The following is a 20,424-nucleotide window of genomic DNA, read 5'->3' on the forward strand; positions in this document are numbered from 1 at the left end:
TAGGATTTGAGTCTAGGATGTACAGGCTATGCTACACACACACGTTTTGCTATGGCAAAACGCTGAGGAAAAAGGCTACAGACATACGACATATGACATCACTAGACAAACATGATGCTACGTACACACATTTTGCTATGACAAAACGCTGAGGAAAAAGGCTACAGACACACGCACAGCCACTCTATGGAGCGGTTTACGTGCTACACACACGTTTTGCTATGGCAAAACGCTGAGGAAAAAGGTTACAGACACACGACATATGACATCACTAGACAAACATGATGCTAGGTACACACATTTTACTATGGCAAAACACTGAGGAAAAAGGCTACAGACATACGACATATGACATCACTAGACAAACATGATGCTACGCACACACATTTTACTATAGCAAAACGCTGAGGAAAAAGGCTACGGACACACGCACAGCCACTTATACTGTAGGAGCGGTTTACACCGCTCAAAAATGATTTAAACTAGTGAAAATCTACAAGCACACAGCGCCTCGCACCGCGAGGCGTTGTGTGCTTGTAGATCTGCTGTTTTCACTTTGTGCAAAGACCTTGTATGAAGAAGCAGGGCTTTACTTTGCGAAATAACTTCTGTCCACGTGACAACGACGATATACTAGTGTTGTTGCTGCTCTTATACCACCATTATTACTGGGGTTGGTGGGGGCCAGACAGTAGCCCCCTACGGGGCGCAAATGGCCCGCGGGCCGCCTATTGGGGAACCCTGGTTTACAATCTCAAAAGAACCACATTTAACAAAAATACTAAAAAACAACCGCGTCCTCAGAGCTCAGGGAAAAACAGGGTCTAAACAGTGTGAACTCTGCGTGGATCTGTCAGTCACTTGCGTACGACGCGAGTCATCTCAATATTCAATTCTAAAAAATATTCACAATATCTGAGACACTTACTTCCTTTGTCTATATCTATACCGTCACCGTGCACAGGGGCTAACACGTGACTACTACATTTCACAGAAAATATACCCAAAAGAACCTGAACAAATCACAGCGTCCTTAAACCGCAACAGACTTGTAGGTTTCACCTAGTCTTGTTCTCTTTAAGTCGAGTTTAGCGAAGCACTGCTTGAGAACCTTTGGCCCCGTCGTACCCATCTCCAGCCGGTGGAGCTCTCTGATATACTTTATCTCCAGCTCGCCCAGGCTCCAGAGGAGAGTGTTCCTCGTCTCCCGGACCACGTGGTCTGCTTGTTCCTTCTGCTCCACCAGATCCTTGAGACGCAGCCGCGTCAAGTGGAACTTTCTGATATACTCGTGCTTCTCCTTGACCAAAGACTGCTTCTCGCCCTTTAGGTCCCGTCTTCCCTTGTCCCAGTTCGCTTCCTTGGTGCGCAGCTCCTTCAATAAGTGCTCCTTCTTGGATTTCTGTTCCCTTTCCCAATTAATGTCTCTGGATCTCAGATCGTCTCTGGTGCCCTTGAGGAGTTTGGTGAGGTTCTCGTTAGACCCGTCGATCTTGTTCGCGGCCACTTTCAGCTGTTCCTCCAGAGACTTGATCTTCTGCTGTGCATTGTGGAACTTTCCAGTTAACAACTGCCTTCGCTTAATCAGATCCTCCTTCTCGTCTTGCCACGCGTCGCGATGGTGTGCGGCTCTCTCAAAATGAGTCACTGTGGGTGGCTTTTGACGGGTTCTATTCCATCTCTGGTGCTTCCAAAATTCAGTGCGCGTGTCAAGATAGGATTTGCTCTTCACAACGTCCTCCTTTAATTTCTTACCACCACCTGTCTTATCACTTACTATGGTTTGATCCCTAAACAACTTCTCCAGGTATTCTTTGTCTTTCTTCAGGTGATGAATAACACCGGTAGGTTTCCCCCGCACAGTCCTTTCCAAAGTTTCCTCTGCCTTCTGGATGCCGAGTCTGAAGTCGGCCACATTTGGACGCAGCTTCCGTCCCCTATGGTAAACAGCCAGTGCAGACTCAAAATCCCCCTTGGTGCTCAGTGCCTCTGCCTTACAGTACAATCCCTTGTAAAATGTCTTGTCATGTTTAAGAGATGCCTCAGCGTCCCTTAAAGCATTTTCTGGATCCCCCATCTTCAGGAAACATTTAGATCGCGCAGCGAGGCAGTCCTTGTCTTCCACCTTGAGCATTAATCCCATGGAATAGCTTTCTATAGCTTTGATATAGTGCCCCTTTTGGTACAACTGATCTCCCATGGCCAAATAACTTTGAAATGTCGGGAAGAAGGGGATGACCTTTGGTGGGACGACCTTTGGCGCTGGGGCTCCTTCCGTGTCAATCATGGTGGCGGCCATTTCCCCCTTTGATGTGGTGCTCGCTGCTCGTGCGATACCAGACAATTGTGATCCGCTTTTGGAGAAATTACCTGTGTCGGTTTGACTGCTGCTTTTATATCTGTCACGCTGACGACAGATCTACCCATGACGTCATCCATTGCTTTGTGGAGTTCAGTTTTGAAGCCTTGATTTCGGCAAATTGGACGTACTGTAGCCTACATGTAGGATGCTGCCATCATGCCATAAGTCAGTGGTTCTCAACCTGTGGGTCGGGACCACCAGGGGGGGTCCCCAAATTATTTTGGGGGGTCCCTAGATGATTAACTTAATGTGCAACACTGTTTTCTCACTCAACAGTATACAAACCAACATTAAGTGTAAGTGTATAGAGGGTATTTGCACATTTCTAAAGTGACAATTGAGGACTTTTTAATACATCTAAAATTACAAATTAAACGTGGGCCAAATTGTCAAATATTAGAGGCAGAAATTGTGAAAATGGCCGATCTACATGCTCGCGTTGTGGGCTTAATATCCCATATCTGGGAAAATCCAAATGGTATAAGACGGAATTCATTAGCAATTGTGACCTGCATCACGGCAACCACACTTGCAATTTCCCAATTCCCTAGTTTTTGCCAGACCCATGAAATGGGTAGGCCTACATAAGCAAATGTCTGTCGGTCCGGGTTTTCTATATAAAGGGTATATATGATGATGACATGATGATGACATGCCCACAAAAGGCATGATGTCATAAATGATGATGACAGACGGGGGTCTGGCACAACCAGGTTGACCTGGTCTAGTTGTTGTTTGGGCCAGCGGTTTCGACTGCAACGGCGCCTGTGCAAATCGGCGTTGTTGACGGCAACGGTTTGCGTTGTGTGTGACATCAGGCAAAGGTAAATATTAAGGGAGGTCGGATCTGATAACGTCATTGTACGTGTGTTTTTTGTGAGATTGGAACTGCGTGAAATGGGGAAGAAAGGAAGGAAGTGGTTTACTGACTTGGCCAGCCTTTATAGCTCATTTAGTGGAGGGAGAGGAAACGACGATGAAGTCGACGATGAAGTCGACGATGAAGTCGACTGGGAGTTGGTCAGAGGAAAGGATATGAGAAGGGGAAAAGATAAGAGAAGGGAGAGAAGGGAGAACGAGTACAATGGGTACACAGACAGAAAGGAGGCAGAGACGAGAGACAAGCAGGGAGCAGTTGCCGCAATTGCCACATTTACAGGATCTGGGAAGACACTGTCAGATGGCAGCGCAATCTGTGAGAGTGACGATCCTCCTCGCGATGCACCCACCGATCACGCGGCACAGAGGGCGATGGCAGGAGCTGCGGCGCTGGCCAGGTTTGAACAACCACGTCTAAAGGTCCACTCTTCTCAGGAGGCCGTCAGGAAACACGTCCAAAGAGAGCTAGAGGCTGCGGCCGCGGAGAGATCCCAAGTACCGGTGAGAGACTTTGCTCATCTCTCTCTGTGTCCTACTTATCCACTGACCTTTACCTGTCCACTTACTGGAGCGACTTTAACTAAAAGTGATCGAGAAATACGCCTCAAAGAGGCCATTTCCAAGAGATTTGAGCAGGACGCGGTGGAGGCTTCTATCATGACGATACACACCTTCAACAAAGACCGAGACAAAGTGAAGGCCGCTGTGGACCTCATAAACAAGTACGTTGACAACGTGTCCAAGCACCCTACAGAGGAGAAGTACAGGAGGATTAAAGTCAGCAACAAGGTGTTCCAGGAGAAGGTGCTCTGTGTGGAGGGGAGCAGGGAGTTTCTGCAGGCCTTGGGCTTTCAGAGCACTATGGTCCCCGTGGAGGGACAAGAGGAGCACGAGGAGTTCCTGGTGTTGCCGGAGCAGACTGGGGCCGCCGCCCTGGAGCTCATGGCGGAGAGGATGGATCGCCTCCGGAGAGGGGAGCCGGTCAAAGCCCGGCTGGACAGACAGACTCAGGCCTTCAGGCCCTCCCCCAACGCGGCACGCTTCGACCTGCCTCCTGAGTTCTACAACCTGACCGTGGAGGAGCTGAAGAGGGAGCAGCAGCAGAGGAGTGCGCTGGTGGAACAGATCACCATGCTGCGCACCAAGGCCATGAGAGAGAAGCAGGAGCAGAGGGAGGCAAGGAAACACAGTTTCACCGTGCTGAGAATCAGGCTGCCCGACGGGAACCTGCTGCAAGGAACCTTCTACGCCTGGGACCGGATGCCTGTGCTGTTTGGATTTGTACGGGAGTGCCTGGTGGACGGCTCGCAGCCCTTTGAGCTGGTTGCTCCCGGAGCTCACAAGCTGCAAGAGTCTGAAGAAGTAGCCCTCGCTGAATGCAACTTGGCCCCAGCCGCCCTGCTGACGCTTTCTTGGGCTCCAGCCGCGCGCCACAACACTGCGGCTGCCGCTGGCATGAAGATCCCTGCCCTTCTCAAACCAGAGCTACTGAAGAGCATCCGGACCCTTACCTGAGCGGACCCTTATCTCCCCTAACTCTACCAGAGTCTCTGGGAGAGTTATGGCTGCTGCTGTTTATCTTAGCATGGTATAGTAGTCTGTCACGGTGAGAGACAGAGCCAGCTTTTGCTGTTCGGAGGGGCAATCACGGATATATCTGTTCAGGGATTGTTCCTACTGGGAACGATGCAAATAGATGTCTGATGTCATAGACCACATGAGACTGCCACAATATGTCCATATATGGGCATTCCAAGATATGGTCTTAATATTGATGACATCAGGGATCTCCATATTAATTCATTAGTGAATTTTCAACATTGACTTTAATGGGGAAAATTCAAATGCTAAGACAGAATGCATTTGCAAGTGTGACTCGTGTCACAGCAACTACACTCATATTTCTACTTGATGATGTCACTGCAGGGCTTGGTCAAGGTGTGGAAGTATGGTGTGGAGCGGATGTGTCTACGGCGGAGACGGCAGCAGCGAGCGAGCGTCTACAAGCCATCTGCTGTTACCCGAGTCAAGATTCACGTGCGCTGGCGAACAGTCAAAAGAAAGACAATAAGGTTGAACTGAGTCTGGTTTGGCTGTGGTAAAACGCATGCCCAAAATGACGCCAAAAGCCTCGTTCGCCAAAGTAGACAGTTTGCAAAGGGAGAGAAAAGCAAAACCGAATAAACTGTCTGAAGTCAAAGAGATTGTTGCCTTTATGAACAATGATAAATATGCAAGTGAGGTTAACGGTACATTTTGAGTACGGTGAAGCCACAAATGCTCATCAAATATGGTGAAAGAAATGCTGAATTCTGATGTTTGTATTGATGAAATGGACTCTTGTTGACTTTAACAATGAGGCGGTTGATATTCAGGGTTCAGTTGCAGCCAATGACAAAGACACTGATGATGCAGATGAGCCACCACCATCTGTTGAAGTGCTTTCTTTCCATAGAGCAAGAAAGCTATTGAAGTGCTTTCTTCCTCTGTGGAAGGCCAGAGGAAGGTAGTTCAAGAGGAACTGATGACAATGCAGGCAGAGCAAGCAAAGATGCCTTTGCTTTTGCAAAGAACCTCGCTGTGGATACAAATCCAAAGAAGGTGGCAAAGAGGCCTCCAACCACCAAGAAGGTGCAAAGGAAAGCCAAGAAGCCTGCCGTCCAGGGTGCGTAGCGTACTAGCGTTGTTTAGACGTCCCATTGTTCCGACGTGCCATTAGTCCGACGATACCTAACCCTAACCTCAGTAAAGCTATGCCTAAGCCTAACCTTAACCCTAATCCTAACCCTAACTCTAAACCTAAATCGAACTAATGGGACGTCAGACTATCGAGATTTTACCCGGCGTGAAGAAGGTAGCAGCTAAAGGCTCAAAAGAGAGGAAGAAAGGAAGATGGCAGAGCTGAAGAAAGAGCAAGGAATATTTAGAGGAAGGGAAGCCAACGTCATTTTCGCTATCGCGCAATGATCGCTGGATATCTTGGACAATCAGATTGGTCATGGTCATGCTTCACTTGACATCACAATATATAAAATGGTAAGACAGAATTCATTTCCCAGTGGATTCCTCGCGACTCGCGCCAGTGCATCCACACTTGCAGTTTCCCAGAATTGCTAGTAGTTTATTAATATATCATTTATTACTGTATGCAAAGTTAGGACTTTGGACAGAATAAATATCATTGTTTATGAACCTTTATTTCTATGTGAAGTATGAGACTTCAAACAGGTTTGAAATGTTTTCTGAACAACCAGTTTTGAGTGGCTTTGTGTGTCCCACGCCCATATATGGTCATTTCAGTCCAGAATGAACAGGTTTTTTCAAAAACAAAATGTGTGTTTAATGTCCATATATGGTCATCTCAGTCCAGAATGAGCAGGTTTTTTCAAAAACACAATGTATGTCACCTCATGTCCATATATGGTCACTCCAGTCCAGAATGAACAGGTTTTTTCTGTCCCGTACGTCCAGAATATCAGTCCAAAATGAATAGGCTTTTTCAAAAAGCAAAATGTGTGTCCCATGTCCATATATGGCCATTTCAGTTCAGAATGAACAGGTTTTATCTGTCCCGTACGTCTGTCTGTCTGTCTGTCTGTCTGTCCGTCCGTCCGTCCGTCCGTCCGTCCGTATGTACGTCCGGACGGACGTATGTGTGTAGTGTCCGTCCCGGTCTGATGATTGGATACTTTGAGGATTGGTCAAGCTTCACATGACAATTCGGCCCTCCAGATAAAATCATTAATTCATTCAGAATATAAAGAATGTATAGATCACAGAGTTCATAACTCTAGAACACATAGAATAAAAGTTCACCGCTTCACTTCGAACCGAGGTTTGATTTTTTTCCAACAACCAGTTTGGACCAGCATTTCTGGTCCAAGAGAGTACATGAGTAGAGCTGAGATGCTGGTCAAAGGAAGAATGAAGTAATAGTTGTCCTGTATTTCTCAGACCACAACTCTGCTGCATATGTACTACATATATTTCACTCTAGTCATATCAGGAATATAGTTGAATCTGACCTGTTTACCTTGTTCTTTCTTTGTATCATTCATTATTATTCTTTCCCTTTCTGAAAACATCCAAATAATGGGAGCATCAAAATAACGGGAGCTTGGAAAAATAAAATAAAAAATGAAACTAGACTGCGCTTTGTCAAGGTGCCAACTTGCGTCTTGTGCACTCTTGTGTGCCAGCACAAGTACTGCGATCGGTATGTGGGTGGGCAACTACTAGCTCTGGTCCATAGCATTAGTGGAGTTCCCCCCGAAGATAACAAAGACAGTTTCGCCCCTCACCAAACCAAAGGTATCAGTGGGGTTAGGGTTAGTTCTCAACGGGCCTGAAAAATTAAGGCCCGGCCCTAACTGGGCCCTAACTGGGTCGGCCCGAGGCCCTACCCGGCCCGACCAGTTAGCATACATTATAGGCCCTACACTACCCTAAATGTCGGGTTCGGGTATGGTTGAGTTCTCATTACTCTAAAACAGAGTAATAGTAATAAAATAATAAAAATATATATTTTCTTTTTTCATTGAGCCTGAGGCCCTATACCCGGCCCGACTAATTAGCATACATTTTAGGCCCTACCCTAAATGTCGGGTCGGGTCTGGGCAGAATTTAAGAACTCTAGTGGGGAGTTGAAAGCTTACTCTACTTAGTGGACGCAGTCTGGGCCCACCACCACACTCTTAATATACATTTCTAGGGCAAATGACAAATATTCCACTGGATGGAGACACTTTTCCTGGTTGAAGCGCTTCCAACGTCACAGAGCTGAATAACACCCAACGAGATAATCCTCTGTTAATGCGGTCCTCTGACCTGCGCGGCAGTAGTGAGTTGGCACCGTGATGGCGACAACAGACAAATAGTGAAAAACGAAGAAATTGAGTCTCCATCCGGTGGAATATTTTTAATTTTGCCCTAAAAATGTACTGCCCCAGTACTCCGTTGGAAATAGCTAGTGTTGTAAACTGTCAAAATATTTGTAAATTATCCTTTGGGCAGTTTTCAGAGACATTTAATACTGCTTTTATAACCCATTAGCATGTAGGGGCCAACGGGGCCAACAGCCAACATCCTAAGAAATATGGTTTAAATTAGGTATGGTTCTCAAAGTGGATTCCAGGGACTCTCTAGGTTCCTTTAGGGTGGACTAAATTGACCCTTACAAGTCTGTAACTCTGACAGTATACAAATGGACCCTTAAGCCGACATCATAGTCGCCTGGGCGGTGGAAGGCTTTACACCGCGGTGTAGTCTTTTCGAGTCTTTTTGAGTCATGAAACTACAACGTTACATCATTCCTCGCGGTGGAGAGCTTTACACCGCAAGTCCCAACACATCTCTCTGTTTTTACTATCAGACAGACAGGCTCTACACCCCGTTCACTGATTGGTCGACCTAAACCGGTCTAGGTAAAGGACTTCACCGTGGGCCCCATGACTATGATGTCCTGCACTTATTTTCTGACTTGAGGTGGAAAGCTCTCCACCGGTGGATAGCTCTCCACCGTACACTCTGATACGGGCTTTACGGGTCCATTTGGTTCCATTTGTACACTGCCAGAGTTAAGGGAAGATCTTGAAATGTAAAAGACTGAGAACCACTGCTGTAGAAGTGTCACTTGCTGCAGTTGCAGTTGAGCCTGATGGACAGATGGGGGAGACAATGTACCATGTTTTGGTTAATCTCTCAAGAACAGAGGAACAAAACAGAGAGGGCGCTCTTTTTCCCTTTTCTTTGACGATGGCTACCCAGGTTGTTGTGTTTTGGTAGCATTCAGAGTAATAAAAGCATGCAGTCTTCCAGTTTTGCAGGTATGTAAGGTATGGTGGCAGAGTAGCACATCTGTTCACATTTGGGGGACTTGAGGCAAGGTCATAATTGACTGTGGGTTTAAACTGTAGGATTTGTGTATGTTTGGTTGGTTGGTTTGCCTAGATTGCCTGACAAAGCGGGTGTGTGTGTGTGTGTGTGTGTGTGTGTGTGTGTGTGTGCGCGCGCGCGCGCGCGTGCGTGCGTGTGCGTGCAATGTGCGTGTGATAATCTGCTTATGTCCAATGCAAAAGTTAAAACTCTATCCCCATCAAAATCTGATGACAAATGATATCACATAATAACAATAGGATCTAAATACAAAAATAATAATAAAACAAATATTGAACATAGAATGTTTGGATTCTTTCTTGACTTTTTTAAAGGTTTGAAATAGTCTGAAATTTAAAGGATTTTCATCCACAATGGACAATGACGTGCATGAAATACAGAGGCCAGAGTTCAAGTAGTTGACAAACACACACACACACACACACACACACACACACACACACACACACACACACACACACACACAAGCACAATCATGTCAGTCATGCTCTACACACTGTGTAGGGCAGGGGTTTTCAAACCTTTTTGACTCAGGGCACCCCTATAAATAACATATTCATCCACAGCACCCCTGAATTACACTGTGAATAATAGGCTATGTCAGGGAGAAATATCAGTTTCCATCAGAACTGACTGAAAATAACTTTATAGTTCCCCCTATTCTGGGGGAAGGTTCACCAAAAATAGCCAATCTACAAGCGCTCACAACACGTCACAACAACACATCACAACGTGACGTGGTGTGACTGTGAGCTTGTAGATCTGCTATTTTTGGTGAAGGGAGTTGGCCTTAGATAGAAAACGAACTTAATTGTTTGATTGAAGACTTTATTTGAAGTTAGGAAAAGGTACAGGTCAGTTTCACGACAGTACAGTTCACTGGTACAAGGTCAGATTATTCTGCGGCACACCGGGACTGGCTGCACGGCACCCTAGGGTGCCACGGCACCCACCTTGGGAAACCCTGGTGCAGGGGCGTCACACCAAATTCTGGGCCCTGGGTACAAGGATTCACAGCGGGCCCCCCATGAATGTTAACTATATTGAAAAATAGCAGATATACAAGCTCACAGCGCGGCACCGAGTGCCGCGCTGCGAGCTTGTAGATCTGCTATTTTTGAAAAATTGTGAAAATGTGTGCCAAGAAACCTATATGTTTCCATGTCAGTGATGCTCAATCTTTTTCATGTGAAGGACCCCCCCATCTCAAAATATTTAGTTCCCGGGAACCACCAGAAGCAAAATTTGAGTTACAAATGTTCACTTGAAAAATACATATATTCAAAGATTTGCGCACATTTTCACGACTTTTCAAAAATAGCAGATCTACAAGCTCGCAGTGCGGCACTCAGTGCCGCGCTGTGAGCTTGTATATCTGCTATTTTTTAATAGCTAAAGTTACTAGGGCCCCTCCACCTTGGGCCCTGGTAACTCAGTCCCACTTTCCTACCCCTTGTGACGCCCCTGCCCTGGTGTAGGGGGGATCAGTGCGAACGTGCCTTTGCTGAAAGAAATCCCAGAGAAATTGCTCCTTGTCGTCAATCCCCTTAACCAGCTGTTGGCCCCTCTGTCAATAATGTGATGACGTAACAGATACAGATGGCATAGCAGCCTATTTACCCAACTGACAGTCCTTACTGACAACAGAGGATAATCATCTTTAGATTTCATCTGTGTCGGGTGGAAACCCAGCTCTGGTGGAAGAAGTACTTACGTTTGAGCGGTGCTATCCGCTCCAATATGTGACTTTGTGTGTTATAATAACAAGTAGGCCAAATAAGTATTTGATACACTGTCCATGTGTATGTACGTCCCCTATCTGTGTGTCCCTTGGACGATATGCCCCCTGTGACATCATGTGGGTCTATATACATACATCATCATCATCATCATACTGTACTTAACGTGCTACTTGAACCCACACTGTTTCTTCAGGAGCTGATGTAAACCCCTAGTTTGACCCCTCACATGCTACTTAAAGCATATTTATTTTTTGTATTATTTTACTCTGTAGTAAAGTCTATGAGAGCCTAACTTTGATTGGCTCCCACAAGTTTCCCAAGACAAATCTGCGATGTTCCTATAGCCAAAAATGTTCCATATGGCATGTTCTAACTGTGTGCCAAATTTCATGCTTCTATCATAAAGTGCACGATTTGTGCACGAAACGCTCGGACTATAAGTCAAATTTGAATATGTAGCATTTGTCCCAAAAAGGAAGCAAACAGAGACTGAAGGTGAGAGGTCCCAAATGGACCCCTAGACTCCTCAGGTCATGGCCATCTGCTCAGAAACACAGTTTCCAATGGAGACAAAGTACTTTCTGTCATGATTTAAAGCCCTTACCAGACAGTCCCATCCAGGTTCTTTTCCCCCTCCTAATCTTTGTAATAGAATTGTATGGCCCTCAGTGTCAGAAGCAGCACCAAGATCCACAACAGTACAACAGGTTATTGTTCAGTCCAATGTCATTTCTATTACCTTTATATGATTGAACCTTATCAAAGCATAATAGAGCATTGGTGGCATGCAAAGATAGTTCAAATAAATATGAATAATATCAACATTCACCCAGCTCTGCATGCTGGAGCAGTGATGGAGAGAAGCTGTGTCTGTGTCTATTTGTGGGGGCGTAAAATGTGTGTGTGTGTGTGTGTGTGTGTGTGTGTGTGTGTGTGTGTGTGTGTGTGTGTGTGTGTGTGTGTGTGTGTGTGTGTGTGTGTGTGTGTGTGTGTGCGTGTGTGCGTGCGTGCGTGCGTGCGTGCGTGCGTGCGTGCGTGCGTGCGTGCGTGCGTGCGTGTGTCTGCTGGTAGTACTATATTTGTGAGTGCCAAATGTCCCCATGCAGCCACAGGACTGCAGTACAGTATTGTAGTAGGAACTGAGAAACAAATACATTGTCAGGACAGTTCTTCTTGGTCTCACAGGAGAATCTATTGTTTTACAGTTTTAGATAGATTAGTATTAGACATTTAGAGTTTAGGTCTAGAGGTTAGAGTTATGCCTTATTTATACTATGCCAGTGTCGTGCAACAGAAAATAGCAGATCCAGAAGCTCCCATTGAGCTTTTCTTCGGGCTATTAGTCGTCTGAAATAAGTCCAACCGGCTACGCTAAAACTGGGTTATAACTGGTCTAAAAGTGAAAAACAACATCATTTCAACAGCTATAGAGTCTATGTCATAGACCAGCAACCTTTTTGAAATGAAGTGCCATGTTTTTTATTTTTTAGAGTGTCAGTGTGCCATGTCAACATAAGTTTTAAGAAAAATATTTTGACATATTTTGATTGGCAGGACATAACGGTCATTATAGACCCAGAGCTCCCAGTCAGAGTTCAGAGTTTTAATGAATGTAGAATTGTGTGCAAGATGTCATTTGCTATAAATTAGCTAACTTCATTTAATTGACCACGTTTAAACAAAAATGTAATGACAAATATTTTGACATATTTTGATTAGCAGGACATTGTTATAAGGATCATTAGACCCAGAGAAATAATCCACCTATCTCCCCGACTCCCTCCCCAGTCAGAGTTCAGAGTTTTAATGAATGTAACATTTTGTGCAAGATGTAATTTGCTATAAATGAGCTAACTTCATTTAAATGACGACAGTTAAAAAAAAAAAGATTTGTTTTTAAAATAAAAATCCTCTCTCTCACACTTCTGCCAGTGTGCCAGTGATCACCCTCCCCTGTGCCAATGTTGGCACCCGTGCCTAAGGTTGCCTACCCTGTCATAGATGGTCTATATATGGACACTTTAAAAAAAAATCTAATCAACGTCTAAGCTGAGACTAGACGTTGAAAAAAAAACATCACTTTAAGACAGTTTTACACAGGAGTTTCGACTTTCCGACGTGCAGATTTCCAAACTCTAAAGGCCTGTCCATACTTTCTCAGAAATGTTCGGTGAGTTGGAATTTCCGACGTGGACATTTTCGAACTCTCATTCGGTGCAATGCTTCTCAGAAGTCGCGATGGTGTCATTTTGTAGTCGAACCGGACATTTCCGACGAAAGGTTCGGTTCAGTCAGGTAACTCAGGATATATTGAACAATGTTTATGTTTATTATTAATGAGTATACAAGTGTGTATGTCACATTTAATTTGGCGTTTGGCTCTGCTAAATTTTCTCCCTGCTCAGCAGCAAGCAGCACAGAAGCAGAACATCATTAACCATAATGAGCAGGGAGATATAGATATATAAACAACCCCCCATGGGGAACAGAGTTAGCAGAGCCTACTGGTGGTGCTGGGGAGGCGGTGGGGGCAAGAAAACACAAGCAACAGTCCAGGCAAGAGCAGCAGGTAGAATGACAGACTGGGCGGGCTTAAGTAGTTGGCAAATGATCAGCTGACTGCCATGTCGGCCAATGACGTAGGGTCTGGCATAATAGTATTATGTGTCCTTATACACCTGCAATGCAATGTACCCTCTCGAGTATACCTGCCTGAACTAACTTCGCGGGCTACGTATCATTTTCGGAGAGACTATGGACAGGCCTTTTAATAGCCCGCTATGGTTCACTGGGCTCACAACGGATCCAAAACAGTCTCACTCCTTAATGTAGATCGACTATTTTCAGTGCAGGACACCTCCGGGTTAGGGTTCAAAATGACCAACTTCTTTTGGGGTAAGAATGGCCTTTATGCAATTGCCATCCTAAAAAGTTGACGTCCTCACACGTATAATAATACAAAGGTGTGTGTGTGTGTGTGTGTGTGTGTGTGTGTGTGTGTGTGTGTGTGTGTGTGTGTGTGTGTGTGTGTGTGTGTGTGTGTGTGTGTGTGTGTGTGTGTGTGTGTGTGTGTGTGTATGTTACGCTGGATGATATAAGCAGCAAACGGAGGCAGCAGCAGCCCTCTCTCTCTCCCAGAGGTGTAACTATAAGTACATTTACTCTCAAGTACTGTACAATGTTGACGTATTTCAGCCTACTTCACTGGAGTATTTTCCAATTTTCAATACTTTTACTTCTACTCCGCTACATCTCCAGAGGCAAATATTACCTTATATACTCCACCACAAATATTTTACAACTTTAGTTATATGTTAGTGACTCTCTCTCTATATATATAATACATTTATTATTATTAATAGTACATAGCCTGTATTAACCATTTTGCCATTTTGGCAATGAGAATGAAAAATTGCTGATCTACCCAAGCCCCTACACAAGCCTGTAGTTCAGATATTTTCACATGGTTTTAATTTTGTGCATTTGAAAACCTGCGAAAATGAGTATACTTTTACTTTCTGTGCCAACACTTTTGTCCTTTTTCACTCAAGTCAGATTTTGAATAGAGGCCTTTCACTTGTAAAAGAGTATTTCCACATTGCATGTTGGTCTTGTTACTTTTACTTAAGTAAATAAATAAAATATAAATAAATCTGAATACCTCTCTCTCTCTCTCTCTCTCTCTCTCTCTCTCTCTCTCTCCCTGTGTGTCTCTATGTCTCTCTCTCTCTCCATCCTGTCCTACGTGCTTCACCCCGCTGCCTCTGCTCCTCTTCCTCAGCCTCCACAGTGCTTATGTAACGCTGAACTCCTCAGCCTCTGTTATCTCACCCCTACCACACACACACACACACACACACACACACACACACACACGCACACACGCACGCACGCACGCACGCACGCACGCACACCCTGCCTTCTGTGTCGGCTGGAAACCTCCTATGTCCGAAACAACTGTTACTTTTCCAGGATTCAAATAAAAGAAAAGGCTAAGAATAGCAGATCTATACGACAGTTCTCAACGTGCCTGGAAATGAAGGCCTCGGGCACCGGGCCGGCCCAGTTAGGGCCCCGTTAGGGCCCAGTTAGGGCCCAGTTAGGGCCCAGTTATGGCTCGGCGGATATGAGTCGGGTTCGGGCAGAATTTGAGAACTACAATCTCAAAATGCTTCACTTTGCGGCGCCCCTGTATAATAGTATACTACTATACTGTATAAGGATAAAGGTCCTTTCCCACTGTGATACAATAACGATAACGATAAAAAACATCTTTCTCCATTGAAGTGGATGAGAGTGGATGCCTGGATGGTAGCGTCCACACCACAATGATAACGGGGGCGTCAATTGGGTATGGCAGGGGTATGCAGCTGCCATACCCTGTGTCCAGGGGGGGAAATAAAAGTTACTTTTAAATATAAATCCATGAATGTCTCTATGTCTATCTGTGCTGGTTATTATGTTGTTAAATTACAGTAAAATAACTACAAATGCAAAATGTAATAAAATGGTCACTTTAACTATTCTCCACACTTCTCCCCATCTTGACAGAATGGTATATTCCCAGGTTCCGCAGGTCAGCTGCAGAGGTACAATGCATTATTGTTAATTGTGGCACGTTTACTAACATGCCAAGTTTAGCTGCACTTGAACAACCGTTCCAGGCTGCCATATCCAGCCCAATAAACCGTAGAAACCTAATTCGTTTTTTTCAGACATTGTGAAAATAACAGATCTACATGATCACAACGCCTCGCGCTGCGAGGCGTTGTGAGCAGATTGTGTAGACTTCTTACAAATTCAGTAATGCAGTTGATTAACAATAATTTGAACTTGAGGGTCCATTTGTTTACCAAACTCTCCATCATTTAGCTGGCACTCCCTCAAGGACCACTGGTGGTCCACGGACCAGTAGTCTGGGCAGTAATTTACGAAAACAAAAAACACAAATTCTACCACTTTTTCGAGTCACGTGTTCAAATACTGGATTCTGATTGGCTAAATTCCGGAGGTTATGAGAGGACAACTGGCGCAAAGTTGTGTGTCCGAGATCAATGCGCCTCAGTGTACATCCGGGGACTTTCCCCCAACCAACAAATGAAGGCCGCAGCGGTCCTATGTTTACTAACGTGCGTACTATCGTCGCCGATTTATTTGGATCCAATGCAATCCGACAACTTTAAAGCCCCTTTTCTCTGAACCTATGCCTTTCTGGAAGCGAACAGCCTCTATTTACGGCCGGAACGGTGCTTTTAACTGACGTTAGCTTAGCTGTAAGCTAGACGCATGGATTACTATGGAGTTGGCGCCATCTGTTGGTGAGTAGAAGATGTTGTTTGTGGAACTATCTGCTGTCTCGCGGAAGTTTTATAGGCAATAATGATTGTAACTTAAGATCCTTGCAAGTTACAACTATGTGTTTTCTTTCATGTATACGGGAAAAAGTGGTAGAAAAGCTATTTACCACTCGGGGTCGGACATTATGCTCTCATAATGTCCTGAGTGCGGGTGTTATCGGACTCGGCTGCGCCTCGTCCGATAACACCCGCACTCAGGACATTATGAGAGCATAATGTCCTCTCACTCGGGGTAAATTGCTTACTTTAAAGCGTGGAAATAGCTATTTCTTTTTTTAAACATTTTTTGGGGCTTTTTATGCCTTTATTTGATAGGAGAGAGATGGGGAATGACATGCGGCAAAGGTCGTCCGGAACGGGAATCGAACCGGCGACGCCACCAGGCATCATAGCCTAATATGTGGCAAATTCTCCTGAACTTGAATACAGTATCTTATGTTGAAATAACTGCCCTCTCTGTGTAGAAATCCATGCCGTTACGCCACATCTCCAATACTGACTTCATCATGCTTAGTTTAGTGTGGTATCAACTTCAAATACCGAAAATAGACGACATCCAAGCTGGGGTCTGCTGTTTTCAATATTTTCACCAAAAGTCCCTTTTAGAAATGTCAGCCCCTGCCTCTCTAACATTCTCTGCACGTTCCGGATGGAAGGAGAGAGGGAGGTGGAGGAGAGCACGCCAGAGAGCCTGGAACTCTCTCACTCTCAGCTGTGTGTGCTCATAGAGAAGGACTGAAAGTGTGTGTGCGTGTGTGCGTGTGTGCGTGCGTGCGTGCGTGCGTGCGTGCGTGCGTGTGCGTGTGTTTGTAGTCTATGTCCATGTACCACAATAGTACAATTATTATCGTCTGGCCTAATGGCATCTCCATCCAAAGCTACCGTGTATTAATTAGCTCTACATCAGATCAGATCAGATTCCTATGTAATCTCTATGTGTGTGTGTGTGTGTGTGTGTGTGTGTGTGTGTGTGTGTGTGTGTGTGTGTGTGTGTGTGTGTGTGTGTGTGTGTGTGTGTGTGTGTGTGTGTGTGTGTGTGCGTGCGTGCGTGCGTGCGTGCGTGCGTGCGTGCGTGCGTGCGTGCGTGCGTGCGTGCGTGCGTGCGTGCGTGTGACATATTGAGATGCTTCACCATGTCACAGTGCTCTCTCTGTTCACGGGGCAAATAACTGCTGCTAGTTGAACATGGTAACAGAGTAAACAGGGCTGTTTTGTTTTGAAGAGAGGAGATGCCAAACAGCACAGAAGCTTAGCTTTAGGCTACATCAGTGGCCGATCGTCCCCAAACAGGCCCTTCACCAGTGGTGGAATGTAACCAAGTACACGCTGTCTGTACTTAAAGGAGTAGTTCACCCCACAAAATGACTTTTATACCACTTTTTACATGTACAGATACTGGATTCTGATTGGCTTAAAACAGTGGTAAATCAGTCAACAACCTTGAGTTGGCTCATGGACCATGCCGACTGTTGTGTTGCAGTTGTAACATTTCAAAGATAAATGCGCCTCCCAAACAACCAGATTCGGAACACCTTTACCGACCCCGCTCACTATAAGCGTATATATCAGTATATCAGTATATCAGTAAATGGCTTACTTCTTCTATTGATTACTCATGCCATGGAGACTTGAGTTCAATCATTATTTTAGTTTTTTGTTGCATTCCTAAGACACTAATTTGATTACAATAAATGTAACCCCATTGATTCCGGAAGGGGACCCAAATGCATTTGGGTCCCCATCCGGAATCAATGGGGGTACATTTACTATGATAAATGTACATTTTTACCCCCCATGGAGCGAGTAATCATTAGAAAATAAGTCATTTTGGGGTGAACTATTAAGTACAGTTTTGAGGTACTTTTACTTTACTGGGGTACCGGGTATTTCCAATTTTCAGTACTTTCACTTCTACTCCACTAACATCAAGGCACATTTTGTACTTTTACTCCACTTCAATTATTTGACAAGTTTAGTTACTTTGTATAGATTTTGATTAGGAAGTTCTTCTTTGGTCGTCCCATTCATGCGTGAGTCTTGTCCAGTCAAGGCACAGTCTCCCTACATCAGTGTTTCTCAACCTTCTTTCTGCATGGGCACACTTTTCATGGCCCAAGAATCCATGGGCACAGCAACATAATACGGGGGTGTAAATATCGTCACCGTCGGGAAGAAACCTTGTACTATCTCCAAGTTTCAAATTTGTATGTTTCTTAGCAAAGTAACGCCCTGCTTCATCATACAAGTCTGTCACACAACAGTAGTGAAAACAGCCGATCTACAAGCACACAACGCCTCGCACCGCGAGGTGTTGTGTGCTTGTACTGTAGATCAGCTGTTTTCACTAGTTTAAATCATTTTTAAAATGATAAATACAATACTGGCTTTCAAGCAGTTTCAAGGGGCACACTTGACCCTTCTCAGGGGCACACCAAAGGTACCCAGGCACAGTGGTTGAGAAACACTGCCCTACATGACTGACAACTGTGACCCAGCACACCCCAACACCACAAATCGCTAAAATCCCCATATCGCCCTCCAATCATCACCCAATCACCCAAAAACCAGGGAAACAAGCCTGATGTCACTGAGCAGCCTGAAGGTACCCAAGGACCCATGCACCCACCTCACACATCAGCAACATTATGAAAATCACATAACCATGTAATTGTGTGGGTGAAAATCACCCAACGTTAGTGTTGGGTAAAGATATTGAGCTGCGTGTGTTCCTTTACTCACTCCCTCACTCCCTCACTCCCTCCTCTCTAACTCACAGTGACTCACTCCCTGACTCTCTCTTTCACTCTCTCTCTCTCACTCACTACCTCACTCACTCATGTAGCAGTAAAATGGCTCATCATAATGCCTGATGATGGCCAAAAAAGCCTATCTCTTCCGCCCCAAGGGAGAAGTAAGCCATTTACCATTCGAGGTCATGGGTTGTTGGCTGATTTACCACTGTTTCAGGGTTGTGCCACGAGCTGCAGGCGAGTGGCAAACAACCCTGAAACAGTGGTAAATCAGCCAACAACCCATGACCTCGAATGGTAAATTGCTTTTCTACCAATTTTTCCTTATACATGAAAGAAAACACAGTTGTAACTTGCAAGGATCTTTAGTTACAATCATTAATTGTTTCAGTGGGCGGGGTCCATGAGCCAACTCAAGGTTGTTGGCTTATTTACCACTGTTTTAAACCAATCAGAATCCAGTATTTGAACATGTGACTAGAAAAATACGTAGAATTCCTGTTTTAGGCTTGTGGCTAAGATGTTGGCTTTCTGCGCGGGAGACCTAGGTTCGATTCATTCATTCCTGGGCGTTAGAATGTTTTTAGGGGCTCTCAAGCACCACTGAATTTCATGTCAGGACTTCAAAACAAAAACAAAAAATGTAAAAATATGAATAATAGTAAAAATTAAATGACCCCCGCTTGTTGTGACAGTATGGCCACAGGTTTGGGCTTATGCCTTTGAAGCTCATCGGGAAAGGTCACTTTCAAGTTCATTCTGACCACAGTTTTGTCCAAAGATATGGTTTTTGGTCTGGATTGTGTAACCTTATATCATTGCAGGCGTGGCCAGCTATCTGTCCTGTCCTCCTTTAAATATATTTCCCATTAGTGTACTTTGACTTTCAAAAAGCCCCCTTTCCTTTTCTCTCCCCTGTGTCTGGAATGGATCAGTTCATAGCATATCCATAACCGTTTCCCATCAGTTGCAGTTGCAGTTTTGAGACACTTTTCATTCTCTATAACTCTCCTCAAGCCATTTAGAACGGGTACACATTATTGTGTATTGTTATTTTATGCTTTAACTATTGAAAAATAGCAGATCTACAAGCTCGAGTGCCGCGTTGCGAGCTTGTAGGTCTGCTATTTTTGAGAAAAACGTGAAAATTTGAATTTTGACCCGATTCTATAAGTGTCTTTTGAATCCTTCTAAGGTTTTTGGAAAAACCTATGTTTCTATGTCAGCAATCTGGCTAGCCATCGTCAAAGAAAAATTCCTTTTCACTTAACTGGAGCTCAGTTAGTCTGTTCTTGAGAGACTACAATGTCAGTGGTTCTCAAACGTTTTCACGTGAAGGACCCCCAAAATGATATTTATTTGGCCACGGACTCCCATCTCAAAGTATTTTGTATCAGGGACCCCCCAGAAGCAAATATTTGAGTTACAAATGTCCACTT

The 20,424-nt window shown here is 44.8% G+C and overlaps 2 protein-coding genes across 4 annotated transcripts in view; both read left to right on the forward strand.

Annotated features, from left to right (window-relative positions):
- Nucleotides 1–20,424, forward strand: part of eef2k (eukaryotic elongation factor 2 kinase) — a 369,092-nt gene that overhangs the window by 103,207 nt on the left and 245,461 nt on the right. The gene's annotated exons all lie outside the window — the stretch shown is intronic.
- On the forward strand, nt 3,260–4,756 carry LOC308302887 (UBX domain-containing protein 6-like; the record flags this gene model as incomplete). Its single annotated transcript, XM_080747205.1, has 1 exon — nt 3,260–4,756. The coding sequence occupies one exon, from the start codon at nt 3,260–3,262 to the stop codon at nt 4,754–4,756; it is 1,497 nt and encodes a 498-aa protein (XP_080603331.1).

This window comes from Nannobrachium achirus (genome assembly GCF_963921795.1).
Source record: "Nannobrachium achirus genome assembly, chromosome: 18".
Classification (NCBI taxonomy): domain Eukaryota; kingdom Metazoa; phylum Chordata; class Actinopteri; order Myctophiformes; family Myctophidae; genus Nannobrachium; species Nannobrachium achirus.